Source organism: Mus caroli, unplaced genomic scaffold (assembly GCF_978045245.1).
Source record: "Mus caroli unplaced genomic scaffold, Mus_caroli_1 scaffold_5, whole genome shotgun sequence".
Lineage (NCBI taxonomy): Eukaryota > Metazoa > Chordata > Mammalia > Rodentia > Muridae > Mus > Mus caroli.
The window spans coordinates 118,071,802-118,099,373 of NW_028227260.1; the positions used below are offsets into that span (position 1 = coordinate 118,071,802).

A 27,572-nucleotide genomic window follows, 5' to 3' on the forward strand; every position below is an offset into this window, starting at 1 on the left:
ACATGTGATCACAGACATATATGCAGACAAAAATACCCATGCACATAAAATTAAAATAAATATTTAAAAAGATGCTGAGGCCGGTAAAAAGTTAACCTAAGCTGTTCTCAAGGCAGGTGGAGCTCTATGAGCTTGAGACCAGCCTGGTCTACAGAGCAAGTTCTAGGACAGCTAAGGTACAGACAAAACCCAGTCTAAAGAAAAGAAAAGAAGAGAAAAAAGAAAAGGAAAGGAAAGGAAAGGAAAGGAAAGGAAAGGAAAGGAAAGGAAAGAATAGAATTAAAGGAAGGGCCGGGCATGGTGGAGCACGCCTTTAATCCCAGCACTGGGGAGGCAGAGGCAGGTGGATTTCTGAGTTTGAGGCCAGCCTGGTCTACAGAGTTCCAGGATAGACAGGGCTACACAGAGAAACCCTGTCTCTAAATAAATAAATAAATAAAATAAAATAAAAATTAAAGGAAAGAAGGAAGATAGTAACAGGATCAATTTGCCATGGCGAAAAGGAAAGGCTTTAAGAAGAGATTCTGGGTTGTATCTCTTTCGACCAAACTCAGGATACCAATCTTGACCAATCCTGGCACAAGACTGAGAACAGAGGGATGCCCCAGGCCCCGGACACACCTAGCCATCCTTCTCCAAGTCCACCTTCATCAGGACTGCTTTTACTCATAGGTTTATCAGCTCAAACTAAACAATTCCAAAATCCAGATTCATTTTTTACTTCCTCCTCCAAAAAAGGACTCCTCTCGTTTTCTTCCTATATTACTACAGACCCTCTGAGCTGTCCCTAAAAAGCACTGCCAGATACAACTTGTTTCTCCAACACTGAGGCTTAATTTTACTGGTTCCCAGACTCCAAACTAAATTTAAATTCCTGTCTGACTCTCAAAGTAACCCTTAATCTTGTCCCACCCTATTGCTCCACCATCATTCAGACCATTTTCCCAGAACACACCCTTTAATCCGGCTGAACTAGTTTCCACTGGGCCCAAAGGCTACACTCCACTCAGCTTCACTTCAATTGTTTCTAGCACTTGAGATCCATTTCCTTCTGATGGCTTAAATCTTCACCGTAAGGACTACTACTTTGGGGCTGTAAAGGTAAAATAACTGTACCGTTCAACATGAATCTAACTGCTGGTCCACACATCATTGGCTGCTATAGAAACTGGAAATGTTGAAAACTTGCTTTCCAAACCTCCTTTACAGCTAAACTGTCCCTAACAACTCCACCCAGACTTAAAAGTAAAAGAGCTGAGGAGGGAACCAGCTACAGAAAAAGCATCCTATGGGCAAGGAAAAGAGCAGGTTCAAGTACCCAGAAAAAAAGGTATGCTAGCCAATGGTAGAAGCTTAACTACTATTATCAGTTGGTCATAGCAATGCAAGCCAGTAGCATGACCTGGGATATTAGGTTTTGGTATACCTGACCAGAGTTCTCCCTCTGTCTAAGTAAACTGATATACTATGAACCTTTTTAATACATTATTTTGTGATTTGGGTACAGGAGATTGAAATGGGGAGCAAGTGTGCTACCACACAACTACATGCCCAGTCCTTGCTCACTTTAAAGCAAAATGTTATTGAGATGTAACATCACAGCTCAGAGCATTTTTTTTATTACATGGGCAAGTGTAAACCCTCCTCCAAGAAGCAGAACATTCCAAGTACAGTGTTGGAACCTACAGGAACAGTTTCCAGGACACTGGGAAGATACTGAAATTCACAGATGTTCTAGTCCCTTACATAAAATGACGTATACCGTATTTGTACATAATTCATCCACATGCTTCTATAACCTCTCTGGATCACTTATATAATAGAGCATAAATGTAATGTAAAAAAGAAAGTTCATAAGACTCAGTATACTTTTTCTCACTCATCCTTTGATCCACACCTGGTTTAATCTGTGCATACAGAACCTGTAGAGGACAAAAAAGGCTGACTATATTCCCAAAGTTCTTATAGCTTCTCCATTCAGCTACTATTTATTCCTCTTCCAAAGTAAAATGCCATCCTGACATATAACAGATGACTACTGCCTCTTATTTTCTTGGCGTGGTATAGGCAGAATAACATACTATGCTCTCTTTTAGGTCTGTCTTCTTTCACTCAACCTGTGAGATTCACTGTGGTATGACTGCAATTCAATCATTCTAGTCTAGTGCTTCTGATGTCAGGGTGAACCTTTGCTATAGATCTGTGGTATTGTTGATGGACAGCTAGAAGGATCCCAATCTGTCCCATCACAGAGGCAGATGTAAACACTCTTTCATGGACTGGTAAGCCTGTATGTTGAATATTTATCTAACAATGGAATTTTATGGTTTCAAAGACTATAATATGTCCCACTGCAGTTTTCCGGTTTTATTGTTATTGCTACGGGGGGGGGGGGGCGGGGGGGGGAGGAGTTGTTTGGTTTTCTGGTTTGTCTGTTTTAAGACAGTCTTTTTTCCTCCCCACCCCTTTCTTTTTGAGACAGTGTCTCACTATGGCCTTGAACTCAGGGATCACTTGCTTCTGCCCCCAAATCCCCTGGAATCAATCACCCTGCCCAGTCAGACAGTCTTGCTATATATCCCAGAATGCCTTGAACTCACTGTTTTCTGGGCTGGCTAAGAACTCCCATTTTCCTCCCTGGAATTAGATTTGTGCTACCAAACCCTAACCCACTATGATTTCAATAAACTCCCTTTTTGCTTAAAATCCATCAGGTTTTGTTCTCTTGTAACTGAGACGGAAGCTGGGCATGGTTATGCAAGCCTGTAATCCTAGCACTTAGGAAGCTGAAGCAGAAAGATCATGAGTTCAAGGCCACTCTAAGCTAGCCCCTTACAACCAACCCGTTTCAAAAAATAATAATAAATGGGACCCATACTTACATGCTATCTCACTTATCCACAAAGTTCCCTTGAATATAAAAGCCCTTACAGAACAGTCCATAAAACATATTTGCACATCTCAGTGGACTTTACGCTATCTTGAATTACTGATATTTTTAATGTTCTTTCAGTATTTTTTATTATAGGGACAAATGACAGATACTGTTCAAATGAAGAACTACAACTGGCCAGTAAATACATTTAAAAGTATTCAACATCAGCAGCTCTCAGGACAATGCAGATCCAACTTATTTTGTTATTGGCTCCTGTCTCTCCTACTGGCAAAAGCTCCAAAATATAGCACTTCCGAACTGCCACTTCACCGCAAACTAGTATGTTGTGACAACTGATGTAAAGTAAGCAATTTATGATTAATAAGATACCAAAGTCTGTGAGTGGGTGATAAAGATTCCCTTTACAAATGTTTCCGTCACTCATCTGAATTCCAATATGCTCCTTTAATCCTAAAATCTCATCTAAGCCACAGACCTGAAAGAGTGTCTTTTATATGAATGTCATCTATCTTGTCTGTCACACTGAAGAACAGGTCCGTGACTGTTCCTCCATTAGTGTTCCTAGTAATGCTGAATACATATTAGGTTTTCAATAAATACTGATCGATTATATCAAAGTGAAAACACCCTCAATGCAGACCTGAAATTTGGTTCAGTTGTACGGCTCAGTTGTATTACAGGAGGACAGTTTTCTTTTGAACTTCCAAATCATGAACTTATCAGTGTTCTGGATATTGCCACAAGGCTCATGTCAATTTTCCATAAACTGTGACTCATATTTCAAGCCATGAATAATGCTTTCCCCATAAAGTGAAAGATTAATTTTGAAATGTAATACTTGAGTAGAGTGTCTCTGGCAAGTGATTTCCACACTTAACTGCTATGCTTGATTTTTAGAATTGCCAAACTATTTTAAAGGCTGTATGTATGTTGAAGGCTGTACGGCCTTTCAAAGTCATAGCTGAATATATCCTAGTATCATGGAGCTGAGACTTTATTCTTGAAAGAAAAGAAAAAAGATCATGCCTCACAAAAACAACATTCTCAAGTGCAATGCTGCTGTCAGGGCTGCTCCAAATGGTCATGTATAGGTTTTCAGAACTCGGCTAACCATTGGAAAAAAAAAGTGGCTAAGTTTTCATGGGTCTGTTTGGCCCAAAAGGTGCCTGGAAGGTACATAGACTAAAACAAAGCACCGTGCCAGCACATGCCTTTAATCAGCAGACATAGGCAGATTTCTGAGTTCGAGGCCAGTCTGCAGAGCAAGTTACAGGTCAACCAAGGCTGTTACTCAGAATAACCCTGTTTTGGGGGAAAAATAGAGATAGAAGATAGAAACAAAATCCATATAACAGGGGATGGAGAAATGGCTCGGTCACTCCAGAGGACCCAGGCTGGATTCCCATAACCTACATGGCTATTCACAATCGTCTTTAATTCTAGTCCCACAAGACCCAACACCCTCCCGTGGCATCCTCAAGTACCAGGCACAACATGGCAGACATGCAAGCAGGCAAAGCACTCATAGAAATAAAATTTAAAACAAAAACAAAAAAACTAAAACCCACATAACAGTGATCTCAGAAACAATATAATGAAATGATGAAAAGAACTCACCACCCACATGCAAAGCTGAAAAGCTACAATCCACTCAGGAAGCCAAACATACTAGCTGTGAGACTCTGGGCCAGTTACTCTTGCCAAGAACTGCAGTATTTGTCTAATGGGTTTCTCGATGGGGTATAAACACTCTAAGCTAAGAGAAGTTTTCCAAGCAAGTTAGAGATCCTGTTTATAAGCCTCCCTTTCAATAAACACAGGACGTAAAGAAAGGGAACCTGTCTCATTCTAAAATGTATCTTTACTTTCGGCCCATTAAGTCCTACCCCAAACTTTATCCATTTACCTTGAGGTTGGCCAAAAAGTGGGGGTTTTGGTTGGTTTTTTGTGTGTGTGTTTGTTTGTTTGTTTATGGCAGGGAGGGAGGCATACAAACCTGGAGAGATAGCTCAGTGGTTAAAAGCATTTGTTGCTCTTGCAGAGGACCTGGGTTCAGTTCCCAGCACCCTTATGGTGCTCACAACCATCCTTAACTCCAGCTCCAGAGCAACCAACTCCCTCTTCTTGTCTCTGAGGGGCACTAGGTCATGAATGTAGAACACAGACATACACACAAGCAGAAAATGCATACATATAAATAAATGTTTTTCTTAAAGGCATGGGGCCAGAGAGATGCCCCAGAAGTAAAGCTGCTTATACCAACCTGACAACTTAAGAACTAAGAACTAGGTTCAATTCCTAGAATCCACAGGGTAGAAGAACTGACTCTTGCAAGTAGTCCTCTACATTCCGCATGTGCAACATGCACATATGTACTCATACATGAATACACACACTCTACAAAACAGGGCATAGCCTATAATCTCAGCATTCAGGAGGTTGAGGCAGGAGGACTGCTATGAATTCCAGGCTAACCCAGGCTACACAGTAGGAGTTGCAGGTGAGCTTGAATGACAGAACAAGACCACTGAAAAACCCACTGCAGGACAAAAGGCCCCCATTTCCTTCTCTGTTAAGTGACAAGTTTCCCATGAGTTTACTACATCCGGTTAGCTGTTCTCATGTTTACCTGTGACTCCCTTGTTTACATTTTCCTTTTTGTTAGGTCTGCTTACAACAGAAAATACAATTTTACGCTATGAATGTTGGTGCATGAAAAGCAACAGTTAAAACTAACAAAACATAATGTTCTAAACCATAAAATGACTTCCTGGATTCTGTTTAAGGTCAGAGAGTAGGTAAGAAAAGGAGACAACTTTACTGAAGTAATGGAAAGTGCCTATTGCTGAGCCACAGTTGGCAGGCCTCCAGAGTGCTTTTGTAATGCACACTGGGATCCCAACAAGTACTCATAAAATCCACTTCTGGAATGGAAGAATCTCCGAGCACTTTAGAAACTGATTAGGAAGCGCAGCCTTCCAGAAGCAGGATCCCAGAAGCTCTCTCCAAGGCTGAGACAAGGCTGGGTTGCAGACAAAAGTCACAGTCAATTCCAGGAAAATAAGGCTAGACACACAGGAATATTTGAATATTTAGAACCCTATCAGATGTGATAACCAAGGACTCATGGACATTGTCAAGCCTGCCCTTTCAAGTATCTCTACCACAGATAGATGAATCTTAATTGAACCATGAAATCAAAGTCACTGTGCAAACAAACTGTGGTAAGGCTACAGAGGGGAAAACAAACCAACAGGAAAACGGTGTTAGACATTTTTTGATGTTCTCCAAAAGGAGAGGTGCTGGTTGTTTGAGAAAATTAATTCTCCTCACCAAGTCCTTCTTAGCTCTCCAAGTTGGGCCTCATGCCTATACAGGCAAAGTTTAAGTGCCAAATGTGATGGTGCATGCCTGAAATCCCTGCACTGAAGAGCTAGACGTAAGTGCGCTCTTACATTTGAGGTTGGCCTGGTTGCCGTAGAGTGTTCCAGGGCTACACAGTGAGACCGTGTTCCTCCTAACCCCCCAAACAGCAGCCCAAGGAGGAGAGACTAGAATTATCACGTGAGACCAGCCTATAATTACCTGAACTCTTAATGCTCATTCAAAAACACAAACGAGCTTTTTGTAAAACACCCTGTAAGAGCCACAGAAGACAAAAGAAGATCACCTTTGGTCTAATTCACCATCTTACCTACTGACCTTCGGCCATTCCACAGTAGGTCTACCTCCTCCTCTCAGAGACTAAGACCATAAAAACAGAAAATAGGCTACTACACCTAAGAGCTGGAAAACATACTCCTTTTTCAGCTTCAGTAATTTATTTGTTGTATTTTGACTGAAAGCTCCTATTAGCCTTGATCATGATTTCCCATCCCCTCCCAGAGCCTCCTCACCCACACCATTCCAAAGGCTTACAAGTATGGTGGGCCTCCTCCCAGCACCAAGGTCTCTGCCCAAACGTCACTCAACACAAGAAAGCCTTTTGACCACATAATATACACAGGTCACCCCAGCATGCACTATCTCAGCTACTAATTTTTATTCCTTCTTATTTGCTTCCTGTTTGTCCCACTATCCGAAATGTTACTTACCTATAGGGCTATCTTCACCCTCTAAAATGTAGGCTCTAGGACAGCAGACCTTCCACTGTCCACTGCTGCCTCCCTTTCATCTGGCTGTGGTTAGCTTACAGTAGGCAGTTAATAATTTCTGGGAGGGAGTGGCCCCAACCTGACCTACACTCAGGATAGTTAACAAAGCTTTTTTTTTAAAGTCTCACTCAAGCTGGGGGGTGGTGGTGGCGCACGCCTTTGATCCCAGCACTTGGGAGACAGAGGCAGACAGATTTCTGCCTGGTCTACAGAGTGAGTTCCAGGACACAAAGAAAACCCAAAAGTTAAGCAGGGCATGGTGGGGGGCAAATGTTTAGTCCCAGCACTAACGAGGCAGAAACATGTAGATCTCTGTGAGCTGGAGGCTAGCTTGGTCTGCAGAGTTTCAGAACAGCCAGGGCTATTTCACTGAAAAACTCTGAGGAAAAAAAAAAAAAACAGAAGTTAGGCTAGTTATAAAAATCGATGAGCACAGAGGAAACGATGGAAACAAAATTAAGCAATGATGTTAGGCAAGGACTTTCATCTGTTGCCCTTTTCATGTCTCTAACTCATAGGCCTTTTCCCCCAAAATGGTTGTCTTTCATTGTTTGTAATTCATTCAAATGAAAGCCAAGAGAAGTTTTTTGTGAGCCATTTGTAGTGGTCCGCCCCTTTAATCCCAGCACTCAGGAGGCAGAGAGTCTGATCTATACAGTGAGTTCCAGGACAGCCAGAACTACACAGAGAAACCCTGTCTTTAAAAAAAAAATTTAAAAATTTAAAACTAAATGTCTATGGAAAACAATATAAAGTTTAATTAAGAGTATCTCCTATATTTACTTTAAAACAAGGGTTTTCGTCTTCCTTTTTTACAGAAATGGCTGGAGACTGAACCTAGGGCTTCACCCACTCTGTGTAAGTGCTCTCTACAACTGAGATATAGCCCTAACCTTAAAGTAGACTTTTGTTTTGTTTTTGTTTTCCAAGACGAGGTTTCTCTGCGAAACAGCCCTGGCTGTCCAGGAACTCATTATGTAGACCAGGCTGGCCTCAAACTCACAGATCTGCCTGCCTCTGTCTCCCAAGTGCTGGGATTAAACTTGTGCAAAACCACTGCTCCACTAAAATAGTTATTTTTAAGAAGCCACTGCTAGAGATGGAATAGAATTATGAAGTTTGCAAACTGAACCAGTACACCAATCAGAGTACACAGTCAGGACTGGTACCCACTTAAGTACCAAGACACAGTTATGCCTACAGTTTTCAAAACCCTATTCTTTGGTGTCCATTCTGACATGAAAATGTAAAACATGTGCCGAGCGTGGTGGGGCACACCTTTAATCCCAGCACTCGGGAGGCAGAGGCAGGCAGATTTCTGAGTTCGAGGCCAGCCTGGTCTACAGAGTGAGTTCCAGGACAGCCAGGGCTACACAGAGAAACCCTGTCTGGAGAAAAAAGAAAATGTAAAACATAAAATCCAAAAACAATTCTTAAGACCCGCAGAATCTTCCTCAGCCTGACAGCAAACCAGGATATGCCTGAAAGAAGAGCTGTGCAGACCTAAAAACTAGATCGTGGGGGGTGGAGGGGGCTCATCCATCACTCTTCCAGAGAACCCAGTTGATTCCCCAGCACCCACATGGCAACTCACGAGTGTCTGTGCAAACTCCAGTTCCAGGGGGATGTGATTACCGCCCTCAAACTGCCACTGGTACCAGGGACACATGTAATACACAGACATACAGGCAGAAAAAAAATACATAAATAAAATATAGATAAATCAAAAAAATATTAAAAAAAAAACCCCGACCCTGCATCCTACATTATTGCTCCTGTAACTCCCTTTCTGAAGTTGTGGATGGAATCAGCTTCAGGAAACATCTAAAAGGATGAATCTAGTTAACTACAAGTCACAAGGTTTGAGTTCTTCTATGTACTAAGCCTTGTCTGTTTACTTTCTGCAATGAGCCTGTACTGCTTTTTTAAATGCAAAAGAAAAGACTTCATTAAAAAAAAATTTTAATGGCACAAAAGCCAGCACATAGGTAAAGTATTTTTCTCACATTCTCTGAACAATAACAGCATTATGTTTGCACAGATTCAATTGGCAGGGAATTACTGGTTAAACAGGCCTTTGTCAGATGTTCTCTCATCACTGATAAGGTGTTTTCCACTGCAAACAAGCCTGTCTTTGGGGTCAGCCAGCCCTCAGTAAGTGCCTCACAGGTAAGGCTTAGAATCAGGTGTGCATGCTCAGCCTTGTGACCCAATTTCAGAAGTGTTAGAGGAGTTTCTTACACAGTATGCTCAGCTAGATCAAGGGCCTGCAAACGTATTAGAGTCAGAATGTTCTGGACTATGGAAGACGTCACAGAGTCTTGGCTTAGGTGAATTATATCTGCTGGCATTTACTGTTATTAGAAATGAAAGTTGATAAATTAATAAATAGCAAGGACACTAGAATCATATCGGCACATATTATGTACACAACTTCTAGAAAACTCTACTGTGTATAAGCAAAAGCCTAGGAGGAAAAGAAGAAAGACCTTAATATGGTTGGGGAAGGTTTTGATTCCAAAGGCTCCCTAGTAAGCTCCTTGGGAGTCATGGGAGGAGCTCACTGGATGCTGTGCTCTAACATTTGGCACTGCTGATGTTGAAAGAGAGAACTCTTTTTTTTTTAATTTTTAATATTTTTATTACATATTTTCCTCAGTTACATTTCCTCTTTATTGAGAGGGGCTGTTCCTGTCCTTGCAAGCAGATTAGCAGGATCCCTGGCCTCTATCCACTCGAAGCTGCCCAGTGGGACACACGCAAATTCCTCTAGAATACATATATCTATACAAATAAGCAGGTGATAACAATAATAAAGAAGGCATGGGTTTGAAGAAGGGAAGGGCGAAGTATATGGGAAGATTTAGAGGTGGAGAAGGGAAGGGAAAATATAATTAAAATACAATCTCAAAAAAAAAAAACTCAAAAGCTATTACGGGAAAAATAATGCCTCTAAGAAGATATTGCCAAATGCCCACTGTGTAAGAACACACTGTACCAGTTGATTCTATCCCACCAACATGTGAATTACAAATGCAATTCTTTTGCTTTTCTCAAAGCACCCTCAATAGACCTATCTCCAGCCCATTCTGGTCTGGGTCTTTTTTCTTCTATCTCTTTATTAAAGCACAAACAGCAAGAGGCACAAGGTAACAAGGAGCAGAGTAAATCAGGTCAGGAGGACACTGGGATCAAAGTTCAAGCTTAGGCTGTTATGGACTCTCAAGTCTATTGGGACAGATAACAAACAACCAACATTATTAACCCAGCAACTCTTCCCACCACTTTAAAACCACGACTAAGCTGACCTGTGGTGAGAAGGAAAAAAAAAAAAGTAGAAAAAAAATCCAAGCGGTTGTGAAGAAAATGGATTGAATATACAAAGCTCAGATACACAATTACCATCTTGGAAGCTCCCCGGCTTTAGCATCTAGGGATATTTCTGTCGGGAGTCTGGCTGGGAGGAAGTAGCGAAAGTTATGCGAGAAAAACAAACAAACCAACAAAAATCAAGCAAACCAACAACACCAAAAAAAAAAAAAAAAAAAACTGAGATCCTCAACACCTTCAAGTCAGATACTCACTCCCCACCAAAGTTATCCCCTCATCCCTTTAGTCTTCGGAGGTTGGGTATAACTTTTCTTTCCGGAAGTTACTCCAGCCCCAGTCACTATATATATATCACTTCACCCTCAAACTCCAAGGCCATTCCTTAGCTCTTCAATCCCTGCTTCTCCCAGCCTCAAGTCCTACCTACAAAGCTCCCAAAACGGTGTCTCTGTCCCTTAGGCCCTACTGTCCTATCTACCTACCCCCCCCATGCCCTCCCCCCCCCCCAACAATTTCACGAGGGTACAGCGCCTTCCGTACCAAATTCTATTTCTCGCTCTACACTTTTTTTTCACCATCTTTAAAACTCTCCCCTGATCCAGGAAACCAAAACTCCCCGGTGTCTGCTCCCCGACTCTTTTTCCAAGTTGCTCTCTCTAGCCCAGAGGTCTAGAACTCTGCACTCCTCTTGCCTAATCCCTCGACGTCGTCCTCCCTCGTCCCCTTACTTGCCCCGCTGTTACTCTCAGAGGCCCTCCTGGCGGGCCATCCCACGGCCAGGCCTTTCTCCAGGTCCTGTGTCCCCCCTCCCGGCCCCCCCGCGCCCCCCCTCCGCCGCCGCCTCGGGCCGCCGCCGCCCTGTGTCAGCTGTTCGGTCTCTCAACGCCTCCTCAAAGACCAGTCTTTCAGGTTGTGGCCTCTGAAACTCCCCCGATCCCCCGGGCCCGGCTGAAAGACACCAGAGGGCCCAAAAACTCACCTAGGAACAGAAAGATCAGGATGAGCTTTGCGCCCTTAACCGGAGAGAGGCACATCGTGATCCCTCAGGCCAGGCGATGACCGGACCTACAATTCGAACGAATCCCCTCGCAGCCCTGCGGAAGCGAAAGCACGAGCGACCACCGACCGAGGCACGGAGGCACCGCAAAAGCCTGGACTCGCCGCTTCAGCTGGAGTCATAAGACCAGGGGCGGGGTTCTTTATTCCTTTCAGCCAATCAGCATGCTTAGACGCTGAGAGGGAGGCGGTGATGTCCGGGCATGAGGGCGGCGTGGCCACGCCCTGGCTTTTTGGTTCACAGCCATTATTAAACTAGAAAGAGATGTGCGAGGAGGGCATTTTTTAAGGCTAGCAGGAAAGGAGGAACTTTGATGCTTGTAGACAGTGGGTTATTTCTATTCTAGGTCCTTGAGAACAAACAGCATCATTTTTTCTGGCAACAAAATGGTTGCTAGGCCTCTCAAGATATATATGTGAATATATATGAATGTAAATTTATATATATGAAAATATATGTAAAAATAATACACGATTATTCAAGTATGGAGACCACCTACACAGTTTATACTATAGGTGGATAAGGAAGCTAGGGGGTATGGAGTCATTGACCACCAGATCAGACCATGCTCTTGAAGTTCACAAAGTTATAACACTCTCTTTCCTTGATGGGGAAATTGAAGTCAGAAAGAGGAAGCATATTTTTAAATAGAGGAAGAAAAAAAGAGAGAGAGATAAGAATAGAAGGAAATTAAGATCACTCCCATTACTACCCAGAGACACTCTTTACAAAATACATAAACTTCCAGATATTTTTCTATCTGGAATACAAATACAGTTAATGTTCTCTAATGAGTTCATACTAAACCGTATTCTGTACGCTTGCCAAGTGAACAGTAAACAAACATGTCCCAAAACAACAGAGGCAAACATTAACATAAAACTCCAGAGTTGGAATAAAGCAATGACCTTCAAATGTTGCTTTCCAAAACACACACACACAATCTTCTCAGGGATTTTTGGAAGTAGTTTTTGTTTTGTTTATTTTACCTGGTGCCTTAGAGACTCTGAAACAAATGCCCTTTTTCCTACAAGCTTACTGTTTGTTTGAGGTTTAATCCTCACTAAGTTGCCTAATAGATATACACTTAAAATATACACTTAAAGTATAGCTGTAGTTCAGCTGGCACTTGAACATAGGATTCCTCGGCCTCGGCATGCCAAGTAGCTTGGGTTGCAGGGTTTCTCCTCCCATCCTGTCTTATTCCTTTACTAAAGAAACACCTGGGGTGATTCTGATGCTGAGGCCCATGAACTGCACTTAGAAAAGTACTAAAAGCAGTGGTGTCACACGCCTTTAATCCCAGCACTCCGGAGGCAGAGGTAGGCAGATCTCTGTTTGAGGTTAGCCTGCTCTACAGAGCAAGTTTCAGGACAGCCAGATTCTGTTTGCACAGAGAAACCCTGTTTCAAAACAAACAAACAAACAAACAAATAAACAAAAAGACAAAGAGAAGCTCTAAAACATAGCTTCAAAGTCATGCAGTTCAGGAGATCTTTAATCTCTGGCTCTATTTAAAAATAAGCTTAAGAAGAGATTTGTCGGGGCAGCTTAGTGAATTCTCAGAAATTCCATGAGACACTGGTGAGGATTTTTCTGTGGAACATTATAGATTTAGTTAATTCTACCTCAGTCCCCCACTCCAACCCAAATATTCATAACCACAAATCTGCATTCACAATCATTTCCTTTAATGTGATTCATCCCTGAAAGTAAGAACCCTTGCTAATGAATGTTTTTTTCTGTCATGGGTGAAATTAAGTCAGGAGCAAACACCTTGCTGAACATGGGACTAACATACATTACAGCATTAGTCATTAACTTTAGCAAAATGTCATTTGACCATTCTCCCATTCACAATAGCTGGCTAGAGCCATGTTCTGGGTCTGCAGGGAACACATGACTGAATGAAGCCCTTAGAAGTTGCCCCATATCCAGAGATCCATCCCATGATCAGCCTCCAAACGCTGACACCATTGCATTCACTAGCAAGATTTTGCTGAAAGGACCCAGATATAGCTGTCTCTTGTGAGACGATGCCGGGGCCTGGCAAACACAGAAGTGGATGCTCACAGTCAGCTATTGGATGGATCACAGGGCCCCCAATGGAGGAGCTAGAGAAAGTACCCAAGGAGCTAAAGGGATCTGCAACCCTATTGTTGGAACAACATGATGTACTAACCAGAACCCCGGAGCTCTTGTCTCTAGCTGCATATGTATCGAAAGATGGCCTAAGCCGGGCGTGGTGGCGCACGCCTTTAATCCCAGCACTTGGGAGGCAGAGGCAGGCGGATTTCTGAGTTCGAGGCCAGCCTGGTCTACAAAGTGAGTTCCAGGACAGCCAGGGCTATACAGAGAAACCCTGTCTCGAAAAACCAAAAAAAAAAAAAAAAAAAAAAGAAAGATGGCCTAGTCGGCCATCACTGGAAAGAGAGGCCCATTGGACATACAAACTTAATATGCCCCAGTACAGGGGAAAGCCAGGGCCAAAAGAATGGGAATAGGTGGGTAGGGAAGTGGGGCGGGGGGAGGGTATGGGGGACTTTTGGGATAGCATTGGAAATGTAATTAAGGAAAAGATGTAATAAAAAAATAGTTTTATATGTAAAAAAAAAAAGTTGCCCCGCCAATCCTTACTAAAGAACTCTTTCCTTAACCCGCTGCTGCTGCTGCTGGTTTGGTTTTGTGTTTGTTTGTTTGTTTGTTTGTTTGTTGTGGATTTTTTGTTTGTTTGGGGGTTGTTGTTGTTGTTGTTTTTGACAGGGTCTCCCTACATGGCCCTGGCTGGCCTGGATCTCATGTAGACCAGGCTGACCTAGAACTCACAGAGATCCTCCTGCCTCCATCTCCAGTGCTGGGATTAAGTGTGTGCACAGCCAAGCCTGACTGGCAGATCACTGATAAACCTTTTCCCCAGTATTAGGACAATGAATGATGTAAAGAGAGACCCTGTGAATATAGTGAATATAATCAAAGTGTGCCCTACGAATGTATGAAAAGATCACACTGAGGTCTATTAGTGTGTATAAATCACAAATGCTATTTATGATTTAAAAAAAAATATTGACGGGGCCTGGTGGTAAACAACTTTAATCCCAGCACTAGAGAGTCTGATGCAGGAGGATCTCTGTGAGGGATTTTTGAGTTTGAGGCTACCCTGGTCTACAGAGTGAGTTTGAGTCTAGCCTGGTCTACAGCATGAGTTCGAGTCTAGCCTGGTCTACAGCATGAGTTCCAGGACAGCCAGGGCCACTGGGGATGGCCTTGAGCTGTCGTTTTTCCTGCCTCTAGCTCCCTCCCAGGACCCTAGTGTTTAAATAGCTCTGTAAACTGAATTTCTATAGCTTTACGACAATTTATTTTAAAAGTAAATAAATTAATCTTCTCGTCAAGCATGGTAGCACATGCTTATAATCCCAGCACTAAGGAGTCTGAAGCAGGACTATCAGAAATTCAAGGCTAGCATAAGAAAAAAGCGTAACAAATACATTTTTAAGCCACACTCATCAGACTCATGTCGTTAGTATGAAAGTTGTACCTCAGAACACCACATTTTCTTTTTTTTTCCTCTCTTTTCTTATTTATTTGAGACCTGGTCTCACTCCATTGTCCAAACTGGTTTTTTGAAATGTTAGATAGGTCCAAGAAATCCCCCTGCCGGAGAGCCCTGACTAGCTAGTACTCTAAGCACATCCTACCATTTCTGCCACACCAGCATGTTCTTTAACATGGCATTTTAACCAACAACTTCCCTTTGCCTTACTGGTTTGGGCATTTGGAAAAGAGTCTCAGGTAAGTACTTGCCAGGGAGACAAAAGCAAAGTAGATTCGGGCCATTGCAATGCTCAACTAGACTGCTGGAGCCCCTTCTGCCATCAGATTCTCACACGAGCTTCCGTTCTCAAAAATGTCAATAAGTTGGATTTGGCCCACTCACTCACTGTCTTTCTTCTTCAGGGAGCTGCAGTTCTTTTCTAAAAACCTTTGAACTAGTCGCACTCTGACCACAGTTCACCTGGCATAACTCCTGTTCCTTAAAGTCAACAGATTAACGAACTTCAAGAACAATTGAACAATACCATCACAGTAACTAGGCTTGTTTTAGGTTGGTTAATTAGCCTTGCTGACACATCAAAAAGGAGCATGTTCTTTCATTTCTTTCATTTAAAAAGTCTTCATAACAGTATTGTTCCAAGGACAGTCCAGTCCACGGAACAGAATAAACAGCTTAAAGATACACCTATGTGCATATGGAGGATCATTTATTTTGTGTTGGAGGTTGGATGTGATGTACTGGGTCTACTGGGCAAGCACCTTATCACTAGGCAATAGTCCTAGTCCCTTCTGCTTTTGTTTTTTTTTTGTTTGTTTGTTTGGGTTTTTTTTTTTTTTTTTTTTTTGGTTTTTTAAGACGGGATTTCTCTGTGTAGCCCAGGCTGTCCTGGAACTCACTCTGTAGACCAGGCTGGCCTCCCAAGCACTGGGATTAAAGGTGTGTGCCACCACCGCCCAGCTTGCTTTTGTATTTTTACTTTGAAACTGAGTCTTACAGGGTTGCCCGGGTTGCCCTTGAATTCCCTTTGTAGCTCTTGGAGGCTTGAAATTTACAGTTTCTGCCACAGCATCCCAAATGCCTGGGAACATGTGCTTGTACCACAAGGCCTTGGCTTTGGTGATGTAGTAGATCAGTGGTTCTAAACCTTCTTAATGCTGCAACCCTTTCATACAGTTCCTCATGCTGTGGTGACTCCCAACCATAACATTATTTCCCTTGCTACTTCATAACTGTAATTCTGCTACTGTTATGAATTCTAATGTAAATATTTTTGGAGATAGAGTTTACCAAACGGGTTGAGACCCACTATAGTACATACTAAAAATATCACTACAAAGGAAATGAAAGAGCCTGGGCGTAATCTCTCACACCTTTAGTCCCAGCTCTTAGTAGATAGAGGCAGGAGATCTCTGTTAGTTCAAGGTCATCCTGGTCTATATGCTAGTTCCAGGCCAGCTAGTGTTACAAGTGAGACTTGCCTCAAAAAGCAAACAACAACAAAATTGACAAATTATTTAGTGACTAACCCTGGAAGAATGTTTGGTTTTATTTTATTTTTTTTTTTAATTATCATGCAATGTCACTTTCTCCCTTGGTTTATCTTATCCTCTCCACATACAAATTATTACAACCAAGTTGCCTTTCATATTTTACCATTATCCTATACTCATTGAATGGAGAACATTGTAAAAGCACTGCTAAACACAAAAACAAAACTAGAAATACCTCTAGTCTATAGTCCCCAACGTCTGCCTAGCAGGCTTCTTCTCCCACCTCTCCCCTAGAAGAATGGCTCCAGTTTCCCCTTAGGAGCCCCTCTTAAGCCAGTGAAATAACAAAGGGATTGAGCCTATGTGTTCCCCCAGCATCCTGGCTGTCCCTCCAATGCTTGTATCTTCAGTGGCCCTGATGTGTTCCAAATCTAAGCGTCTTCAGGGCAGAGAATGTGGTGGTGTCTTTCAACATTCTGTTCTCATAATCTGTACTCATAAATGTTAAATGGTTTGTTTGTTTGTTTGTTTGTTTTGCTTGCTTGTTTGGTTGGTTGGTTGGTTGGTTTTGAGACAGGGCTTCTCTGTGTATCCTTGGCTGTCCTGGAACTCTCTCTCTCTGTAAACCAGGCTGGCCTCAAACTCAGAGATCCACCTGCCTTTGTGGAGAGTATAGGGGTTAAAGGTGTGCACCAGCACTGCCCTGAACAGTTCTTGAATTAATAAGTAAACAGAGGATACAGGAAAAGATAGAGAGCCTATAACGTCAGCAGGGAGCTGGAGGAATTATCTCAGCCCACTTCCTGTTTTCTCCATCTGTGTCATGTCAGGAAAAGTGGAAGGGTTTGTTCTTTTTTCCACCCCCAGCTGACTAACCAGCTGTAACTAACAAACTTCTGACCTCTACTTTGACCACTTTCTCCTTATATGTCTTTTTGCCATTGTTGAGTTAGCATCTTGATATAGAGCCTAGGCTGGCCTTGGGCTTTTTGGTTGTTGCTGTGTTTGGGGTGTCAATGATTTTCTTTTTGCTTTGAAATAGGGTTTCACTGCGTAGCCTTGACTAGTCTGGAACTTTGCTGTATACAGCAGGCTGGCCTCAAACTCATAGAAGTCACCAGCCTTTAGAGTGCTGGGGTTAGAGGCATGGGACACTTTACCCTGCTAGCCTTGAGTTTATTTCCCTACTGCAGCCTCCGGAGTGCTTAGGCTAAAAGAATGCAGCACCAGGTCTGACATATATCTTTATCCTACTGTCTCTTCCCTTTTGACTCTTTGTTTTTCTGTCTACTTCTGTGTCCTTACACTTATGTGCGCACGCTTTTAGCCAGCCTTCTTCATAGCCCCTCTCTGTGATTTTCTTTTGTTGCTTTTTTCTTTTTTGAAAGTTTATTTTAAGTGTGTGTGTGTGTGTGTGTGTGTGTGTACTTGCACACTTCTGCACATTTGAATATGTATACCTGTGTCTGGAGGAGCTTGAGAAGTCAGATTCCCTGGAACTGGAGTTCCAGGTAGCTGTAAGCTGTCTGACATGGGTGCTGGGCACTGAACTCAGGGCCTCTGGGAACCCAGTAAGCATTCTTAACCATGAACCTTCTCCCTCCAGCCTCTACTTTCTTCCTTTTGGATAGGAACTCCTGGTGCCGAGGTTGGCCTTGAACACTCCTTCCCAGCATTAGAATTACAAAGCATGTACTACCACGCCTTTCTCCATAGTTTTCTTTTCTTCTCTTTTTATTTTTTGTCTCATTTTATAGTCCAGGGCAGCTTTGAACTTGAAGTGATCTTCCAGCCTTGGCCTCCCAAGTGCTGGAATTACAAGTGAGAACCACCATCCCTGGCTTTAATATTGTCTTTCTACTCAATTGATTATAGTAGCTCTAGATCCTAAAACAACATATACTAAATTGTGAAATGACACTCTATAGGAAATCACGTCATATTGTTCACTTCCTTCTTAGTGACAGTTGAGAGGAGAGAATCAGATTCAGGAAGTCCTACCACCCCCTTTGACTATTGATGATCGTCACCTAAGCAAAAAGTCAACTGAAATGGCCACCGCAAGCTCTTGAGCATGAGATGGTAGTCACCCAGGGCAGATTTCTTGATCTAGAATAGCAGGTATTTTGAAATCAGAAGGGCTTCTTCTCTGTGTCAGCACTGCCATTTTGCTCACCAAGGTCGCGATTTCCCCAAGTTGGCAGCAAGGCTGAGAAGAGAACTCTTACCTCTGAATCTCTTGTCTGCTGCTCAGCTCTCATCTGGCTCTAGCCCTGTGCTCTAAAAGGCTCCCATCATTAAAGTTTCATGGCAATGAGAGAGGCACAGGAACCACTGAAAGCACTGTGCATTTCTGCTACAGACTTTCTTAGATGGTGACCTTAGCACTCTCACCAATTAAAATGCACAAGTTTGCTAGCAGTGTCACACTTTGGAGGTTGTTTTGTTATCCCAGTGCATACTCATGAAGAGATTTCTGGACTTGCAATAGGTTTTTAAAAGACTGTCCATCCAGCCAATCTCTTCATTGGTAATGTAATCAAAATTAGTAAAAAGAAACCATCAAAAGGCCATGGTGTGCACCTTTAGTGTGTTAAACGTGTATTTAATAACTAATAAGTACTACTAGTCCTGGTAGTAGTATTATCAATATTTATTATTATATCAATAGTAGCCAAGCAGTGGTGGTTGCAACACGTTTGATCCCAGCACTTGGGAGGCAGAGGCAGGCAGATCTCTGTGAGTTCAATGCCTGCCTGATCTACAGAATGAGCTCCAGGACAACTCAGAGAAACCCTGTCTCAAAAAACCACCACTGCAACAACAACAACAATAATTACCATTGCCATTGGGAAACAACAAACCAAATATTCTCAGTACTTTGTGATTTGTTATCAATAGACATACTAGGTATTTTTATGTAGCAGATCTACTGCATATATTTCAAAATATCATTCACACACATTGCCAATGGAATTGTTAGATGTGGTACTAAATACTAATGTAAATAAAGAATTACCACACAGTACACACAGCCTGACAGTGGTGGTGCACTCCTTTGATTCCAGAACATTGGAGACAGAGGCCAGCCTGATCTGCAGAGTGAGTTCCACAACAGCCAGGGATATGCAGAGAAACTGTGTCTTGAAAAAACAAAAAATAAATAAATAAATAAATAAATAAATAAATGTTAAAAAAGAATGATCACACAGAGAGAAGAAGAGTGGAGCTCATTTGCTATTATTCCTTTCAGAGTCACACTTTCCAGTCCTTTCTTCTGAGACATAGTGGTTTCTGGGAGGCAAAGTTCTGTAACCAGAGAAAGAGACAACAGACAGCCACATAAACCTGTTGAGTCTTCAGGGCACTGTCACTCTGTCACATCTAACAAGATGCTCATACCTAAGAGCCACTTACTTGTTCTCCTTAACAAAAAAGCAAGACAACTAGTTAGTAGTTCGTTTCCTTTTATAAAGTTTTTACCCACCCCCTCTGTGTGTGTGTGTGTGTATGTGTGTGTGTGTGTGTGTGTGTGTGTTTCTCTCGTTCTTCCATCCTCTCCCCTTCCTTTCCCTTTTAGAGATACTGTAAGTCTTTGAGGCCAGCCTGGTGCTATACAGTAAAACTTCACACACACACACACACACACAGGTAAAAGGTTTCTGAGTCCCATTATTAAAGAATCTAAAGGTCTTAGTGGGACTGGGGAAATCTACATTTTAATGAACTAGCCAAATGATAAAGATGTCTGTGGCATTTGTAGAGCGAACACTTTGATAGACTCTTTTCTAAATAAACTTATATTGAGAAATTTTAGCAGTATATTTTTTTCACTTACTCAAAAAAAATACCATTTTCAACTTTTGGGTCAGACATGGTGGGCGGCTCATGCCTCTCTATAATCCGAGAATGGTGGCAAAGAACTGGGGAAGCAGACACAGGAGAACTGCTATGATTTCAAGGCCAGCCTAGGATACATAGCTAAATAAATAAATAAAATAAAACAAAAACCCTTTCTCAAAGACCTCTCTAAACATTTTTTTTTTCATGTTTGACAGAAAATCAGTCTGTGGCTGATATAGTTACATATGGGAAAAACAAAGCTTCCTGCTCTAAAGAAAAGGAGTGGGGGGCGGGGAAGCTGGGCCTTTGATCCCAGCATTAGGGAGACAGAGGAAGGTGGATCACTGCATTCAAGACTGGCCTGGTCTACAGAATGAGTTCCAGGGCTTCACAGAGAAACCAAGTCTCAAATAACCAAAAGATAAGAAGAGGAGGATAAGGAGGAGGAGGAGGAGAACAGAGGGAGAGCTAAACTGTTAAATGTTATGGGTAATGTGTAAGTGTTGCTCTATGCCCGAGAACAAGTACGAAAGAGAAAAGGAGAATCACGATGTTGTTGTTTGTAACACAGCACTATTCAGCCCAGCCTAGCTTTTAACTTACCATGTAGCTGAAGTCATTGTCAAACTGGCAATCTTCTTGCTTCTGTCTCCCTAGTGCCAGGTGTACAGGTGTGTGCCTGCTACCATGCTTAACCAGCCACTAACATCAATGGCCCCAATATTATCCAGAGAATTAAGTGATCATCAACTGCAAATGATCCACATTTCAGAAATCAAGCCTAGTGTGATCCTTCGAATTCAAATACCCCAAAATTTACTGTTAGCCAACCTGAATAGTGGATTCACACAAGTGAGATTACATTGAATATAGCTAAATATGAAGGGGAGAGGTTTGGCTTCTGTACCACCACACTCAGATGTAAAGCTTGGTTTTACATTGATTTTTAAAATTCTCTTAAGACTGAGAGTAGTAGTGCACACCTTTAGCCCTAGTACATAGGAGGGAGACACGGGCAGATCTCTTTTGAGTTTGAACTACATTGAAATACATAATGAGTTCCAAGCCAGCCTGGGCTACAAAGTGAGATCCTGTCTCAGGGAGAGAGAGACAGACAGAGAGAGAGAGAGAGAGAGAGAGAGAGAGAGAGAGAGAGAGGAGGGGGAGGGAGAGAGAGAGGAGAGAGAGAAGTGCAGGGGAGGGGAGAGGAGGGGAGGGGAGGGGAGAGGAGGGGAGAGGAGAAAAGGAGAAGAAGGAGGAGGGGGAGAAGGAGGAGGAGGAGAAGAAGAACAACAACAACAAAAACAAAGACAACAACAACAACATTATTCTAGGGGCTGGAGGGAGGTCAGTGGTTAAAAACACTTGTTCTTGCCTAGGACCCAGGTTCGGTTCCCAGTACCCACAGCCATCTGTAACTCCAGTTCTAGGGGATCTGATGTGTCTACTGCTTAGAGAGGCATCCTTGTAAGATCCTGACAGAATGTAAAACATCACAGAAGCCCTGAAATTGGCAAAATAGATTTCCTTGTTAGTAGAACTAGCTTCACTGATTTAGAAAAATAGAGGTTCACAATGCTCTGGCCGCTCCTCGAACCTGTGTGTCTGCCAATGTTCTGACCAGGTGTGTGCCCATTGCTGCACCTCACTGCCAGGTGTTTGTGATATTGGTTGCTGGGAAAGAGGAAATCTCCCCAGCAACCATAGTCAGGGCCAATCTGGAATGCTGCACCTTCATTAGACTCCTTGTTTCTCTCCCATACCCATTTCTTGAGGAATCAATCATTTTAGAATAGATATTGTTTAGATCTGGAAATCCCCTACTCCCCCCTTCTTTTTTCCCCGCTGAGGGCCTATAAAAACTGGGTCCTCTTTCCCCTCCAGGTCAAGTCCTCTACCCCTGCGTGGGATATGAGTCGTCCCCAGAGCTCTGGCTTTCCCCGAATAAAGCCTCATGTGGTTTGCAACAAGTTCGGTCTATTGTGAGTTCTTGGGTGTCTGCTATTGTCCTGAGGCCTAAGCAAGGGGCTCCTCTCGGAGTCTTTCATTTGGGGGCTCATCCCAGGATTGGCGTGACCACCCACGTCTCCGAAGACCCACTTGGAGGTGAAATTTTTTTGTCTAAAAATATTTCTGTGAGCCGGCGAGGTTCAGTGCTGAAATTTGCAGCCGCTACATTTCGTGAGAAATGGAAACCTTTGCCTCGGGATGAGGCACTGAGTGTGAACAGCAGACGTGCTGGAATCACCCGCTGCTGCTCACTCTGGGGGACGCCCCGAGTGAGGGGAAGGACTCCAGGAGTCTGTCTGGGGTGGGGAGCGCACTTCCCCGACCTTCTGCATTTCTGAGTTGGTTTTGTCTGTCCGTTAGAAAAAGGGCATCTGTCAGTGTGTGTATGTGTGTTTTCTGTGTTTGTTTTGTGTTTTACGTGAGTCATCCCCAGAGCTCTGGCTTTCCCCGAATAAAGCCTCTTGTGGTTTACATCAAGCTCGGTCTATCGTGAGTTCTTGGGTGTCCACTATTGCCCTGAGGCCTGAGCGAGGGGCTCCTCTCGGAGTCTTTCACTTGTAGTATGTGTATCAGAGTCCAGTTAAATTTTATGTTTCCTTCTTGGCTCTACAGTTACAGACAGACATTGACAAAGTCAAAAGCCACATTCAGGCAGGAGAACGGAAGTCTCCGTAAGATAACCATCTTCAAATGGACTTGAGAGATGATGGCTCAGTGGTTAACAGTGGTTAGTACTCTTGTGTAGGGCCAGGTTTCAGCTCCAAGCACCCACAAAAACCTGTGACTCTTACAACAGGGATCAGATGCCTCTGGCCTCTGCTGGCACCCACATATGCTTACACATACTGCCTGCACCCCCCACAACAACTAGGAAAAAAGGACATCCCTTTTAAAGTTAGTGCATAGATACCTACAGAGGCAAGAGAAGGGAAGGGGGAAAAGTTAATTCTTGCAGTTCCAGAGAAGGAAGTAGAAAGAACACTTAAGAAATTCTACCTTCCTACTGCCTGAACTTTTAGCCCCTTTTAAATTTTCAAACAAGACCTTGGAAATTATTAACTCAACCAGGTGATGATGGTGCACCCTTTAATCCCAGCACTGGGGAAACAGAGGCAGTCTGACCTCTGTGACTTCAAGGCCAGCCTGGTCTACAGAGTGAGTTCCAGGACAGCCAGGGCTACACAGAGAAACCCTGTCTTGAAAGAAACAAAACCAAAAGTAATTCCGTCACAGGCATGTGCTCCAAACTAATGACTGCTTACAGAGAAACCAAAGACTGTTGGACAGGAAACTGCACCAAGAGATTTGCCATCAGAAGGAAAGTTAGGTTAGGTGACTTCTATGGATTCTGCCAACATGTACTCCACGACTTTTGAATGTTTCTTGGGCCTCAGTGTTTGATACAGGATGCAGTGTACATTGAATGAGAACAGAATAGGCTGTCACTAGTGGCATCTAAAGACAGTCAGTGTCAACGCAATTTCTATTGACAAATGCTTCAAAAAGACTTTGACCTTTTTAAAATTTACAAAGTAATCAGAGGTGAGCTGGGGCAGGGTCATAGTTCATTGTTAGAGAGTGCTTGCCTAACACACACAAAGCTCTACATCCAATGCTAAAATTATTTTAAGATTATCTACATACACATATTTTAAAAGATTCAAATTTATTTTATGTGTATGTATGTTTGTCTGCATGTATGTGTACCATGCACATGCAGTGAGTGTGTGCTGGGGACAGAAGAGCTGGTTGGATTCCCTGGAGCTGGAGTTAACAACACATTGTGGGCCTGTGTGCTGGGACCTGAGCTCAGGTCCTCTGAACTAGAACTACAGATAGTGGTGAGCCAACTCGTGAGTGCTAGGAACCTCTGACCCAATAAGCCATCTCTCCAGCACCCTCCCCCAAATAACATATACTTTAAGCAAAACCAAACAACTAATGAAAGGCTGGGGATATGGTTTCTTGGAACAGCAGCTTCCTAGCATATGCAGTGCCCTGGGTTCAATCTCTAGTACAGATAACGAAAACAAGCAAAGCAAAGTAACACTAGCAGGGCTGAAGAGATGGAGAGACCAAGTTGCTAAGATCTGAGTTCAATTCCCAGAACCCACATGGCAGCTTACAAGTCTGTAACTCCAATTTTAGGGGATCCAAAGCCACCTTCTGGCCTCTTTAGACACCAGGCATGCACACTGACATACATGAAGTCACAAACAAATAAAAACAAAAAAACACCCATATGCAGAAAATAAAAATAATGAAAATGAGCAAGCAGTAGTGGCGGCACATACCTTTTTAATCTCAGCACTTGGGAGGCAGGGGCATGTTGATTTCTATGAGTTTGAGGCCAACCTGGCCTACAGAGTGAGTTTCAGGACAGCCAGAACCTCACAGAAAGATCCTGTCTTTAAAAACATGAATGAATGAATGAATAAGTGAATGAGTGAATAAATAAATTAATGGAAATAATTTAAACTAATGCTAGTAGAGGCAGAGTTTCTACCTCTGGTCAGGTTTGATATGCAGAATAATGCTCCTACAAAGATGCACATATCAGGGCGGGAGAGATGGCTCAGTGGTTAAGAGCACTGACTGCTCTTCCAGAGGTCCTGAGTTCAATCCCCAGCAACCACCTGGTAGCTCATAACCATCTGTAATGGGACCCGATGACCTCTTCTGGTGTGTTTAAATTATTATAAAATAAGTCTTCAAAAAATGTCCATATCTTAATTGTCAGGGAAAGTTATTTAAAAAGTTAATTAATGTTTTCTCTGTTGAAACTAAGCTTACTGTTATTTGGGTTTTATTTTATTGAGACAGGATTTCAGGTTGACTTCAAACTCAGGATCTCCTTGCCTCTGCCTCCTGAGCACTGGGATTACAGGTGGCTTTCATCTGACTTTAAAATGAGCAAAGTATGGTAGATTTTCTCTACTGGGCCTAATGTGGTCACTGGGTCAATGTAAGTGAAAGAAGGAAGTGACAGAGTCAGTGGGAGAAAGCGATGTATTAGCGGAAGCAGGGATCAGAGGAGTTGGCATGAAGATAGCTTCAGGAGGGACCAAGCCAATAGGGCATAAAAAACAGTGGGTGGGACAGCTCAAGACCCCAAGACAGGGTGTGAAGAACCTAGGATGGTCAATTCCAGATGTGCTAGATCTAAGGGAGTTTTCTGGTTCTTTTTTTTTCTTTACTTTTTTTTTCTCACTTAACAAAAAATCAAAACAGAGTAGTGGAGGAGAAGAGGTGAGCTGGGGGAGGGGTTGGGGGAGAGGAGAGTCAAAGTGAGAAGAAAACAGATGGAAAAATATCAATATGGGGAAGAGAGGTGGTGAGGGCTGGGGATAAGAAAGAAGAAGGCATTGAGAGGGCTACAAGTGGCAGGGGCGGGGGGACAAGGGCAAAGGGAAGGGGTGAAGGGAGGAAAGGGGAGGGAAGAGAAATGGGAGAGTATATGAAGGAAGAAGCAGAGGTAAGGGTAGTGACAGGGAGAGGGGATGGAAAAGAGGTGCGGAAATAAAAGAAGAGAGTGGGACGTCATAGGAAAAGGACAGTGACAAGGGAGGAGGCAAGGAAGCTGTGGAGGAGAGGAGAGGTGGGAAGGGGCTGGGATGTGTATGGAAAGGATAGGGTATGAAAAGAGAGTGGGGATCATGGAGGTAAGGAGGTGCGACAGGACGGGAAAGGAGAGAGGATGGGAGGAGGTAGGTTGAGGAAGAGGGGCAGGCGTGGTAAAGAAGGAATAGTGGAGAGAGAAAAGGAAGGAGGCTGAAAAGTGGAGAAGGCAAGCTCAGCATCACCAGATGAGGCAGTGTTGGGGTTGAAGGGGATGCAGGGATGTGAACAAGGAATTCTGGAAATGCAGGAGTGGGGAGGAAGAGAGGGGAGAGCAGGGGAGGGGGAAGGAGAGGAAATGGAAAGATGTATAAAGCTCTGGGGGCTTGTGTGAGAGGACAAGAGAGGAAGGAAGGGGAAATGGGTACAGAGGAGAGACAGAATCTAAAGGAAGAGGAAGCAGAGTGGGGAGAAGAGGTGGGGAGAGGAGGAGGGGGAAGAAGGGATGCAGAAAAGGAAAAAAAAAACAACACAAAAACAACCAGGGGAATGAGCACATACTGGTCTTAACAGCCTCATGACTATTCCTCCTGGAACCTGCAAGTCTGAACAGTGAGCAACTGACTTCAAGGGCATTTGGAGGCTCCGGCTCCACTTTATAGCACGATGGTATCGTCTCCTTTCTGAGATTCAAGTTCTAGGAAAGCAACCTAGAAGCATCTTCCAATCCCTTGTCTCCATCTTAGGAACTGCTCATACATCCTTAACTTGAGTCTGCAGCATAGGTGGAACTAAAATCTCGCTTGGGAGCCACATAGTGACTATTTATCCATTTACTCATTCAGTTAGAGACAGACTTTCCTTGTATATCCCTGACTAACCTGAAACTTGTGAGTCTCCTGCCTCAGCCTCTTGAGCTCTGGGATTGCAGCAGGATGCTTTCACCACTGATTTCTACACATTTGTTCATCAAAGCATCTAGGCTCCTATATGTCAGTAGCTTCCCTGTTAGTCTTCATGGTCTTTCCTTGATTGTCACATTCTTTTTAAATATTTTTTCCTGTAGATTTATTTATACTATTTTGTGTATGAATGCTTTTCTTGCATGACTGTATGTGCACCAATGTGTGCCTTGTGCCTAGGAAGGTCAAAAGGGAGCCTTGGATGCCCTGGAACTGGTGTTAGGGATGGTTATGAGACACCATGAAGATGCTGAGAATTGGACCCAGGTCCTCTGCAAGAACAAGTGTTTTAACCACTGAGTCATGTCCACAGCCCACTGTCACTTTCTTAATGACTATCCTACTTAATTCTGAGCCCCCAACACACACCCACACGCACACACACACACACATTCTTCATTCTTATTTTTACATAGCACGTACCTCCTTCTAACATAAAATAACAAGGGGAGACGAAAGTAAGTCTCCCCTCGTTAAAGCACTAATGCCTGAAGTGCAGGAATTTCTCTCTTTCATGTTTACTAATATCAATGTAAAGACCAAGAACAATGCATGCTAAGTAGCTGCTCCTCAGAAAATATTACTGAATCGATCAATTTTCTTCCTTGCCTATATGAGACTAGATCTTGGGATAGGGCTATAAACGAAACAAGACAATATATGGCTTAAAATCTGCCTGATCACCTGAGGAATACCGAATGGCAGAGAAGCACCTG

At 43.0% G+C, this 27,572-nt stretch overlaps 1 protein-coding gene across 3 annotated transcripts in view; it reads right to left on the reverse strand.

Moving 5' to 3' along the window:
• Lamp2 (lysosome associated membrane protein 2) overlaps window positions 1-11,568 on the reverse strand; it is a 50,859-nt gene extending 39,291 nt beyond the window's left edge. For all 3 annotated transcript variants that reach the window (XM_029472999.2, XM_021152776.2, XM_021152777.2), the window contains exon 1: window positions 11,360-11,568. In XM_029472999.2, coding sequence (XP_029328859.1) covers window positions 11,360-11,414 — 55 coding nt within the window. In that variant the 5' untranslated portion in view covers window positions 11,415-11,568. The remainder of the gene's footprint in view (window positions 1-11,359) is intronic.
• Window positions 11,569-27,572: the final 16,004 nt, after the last annotated feature.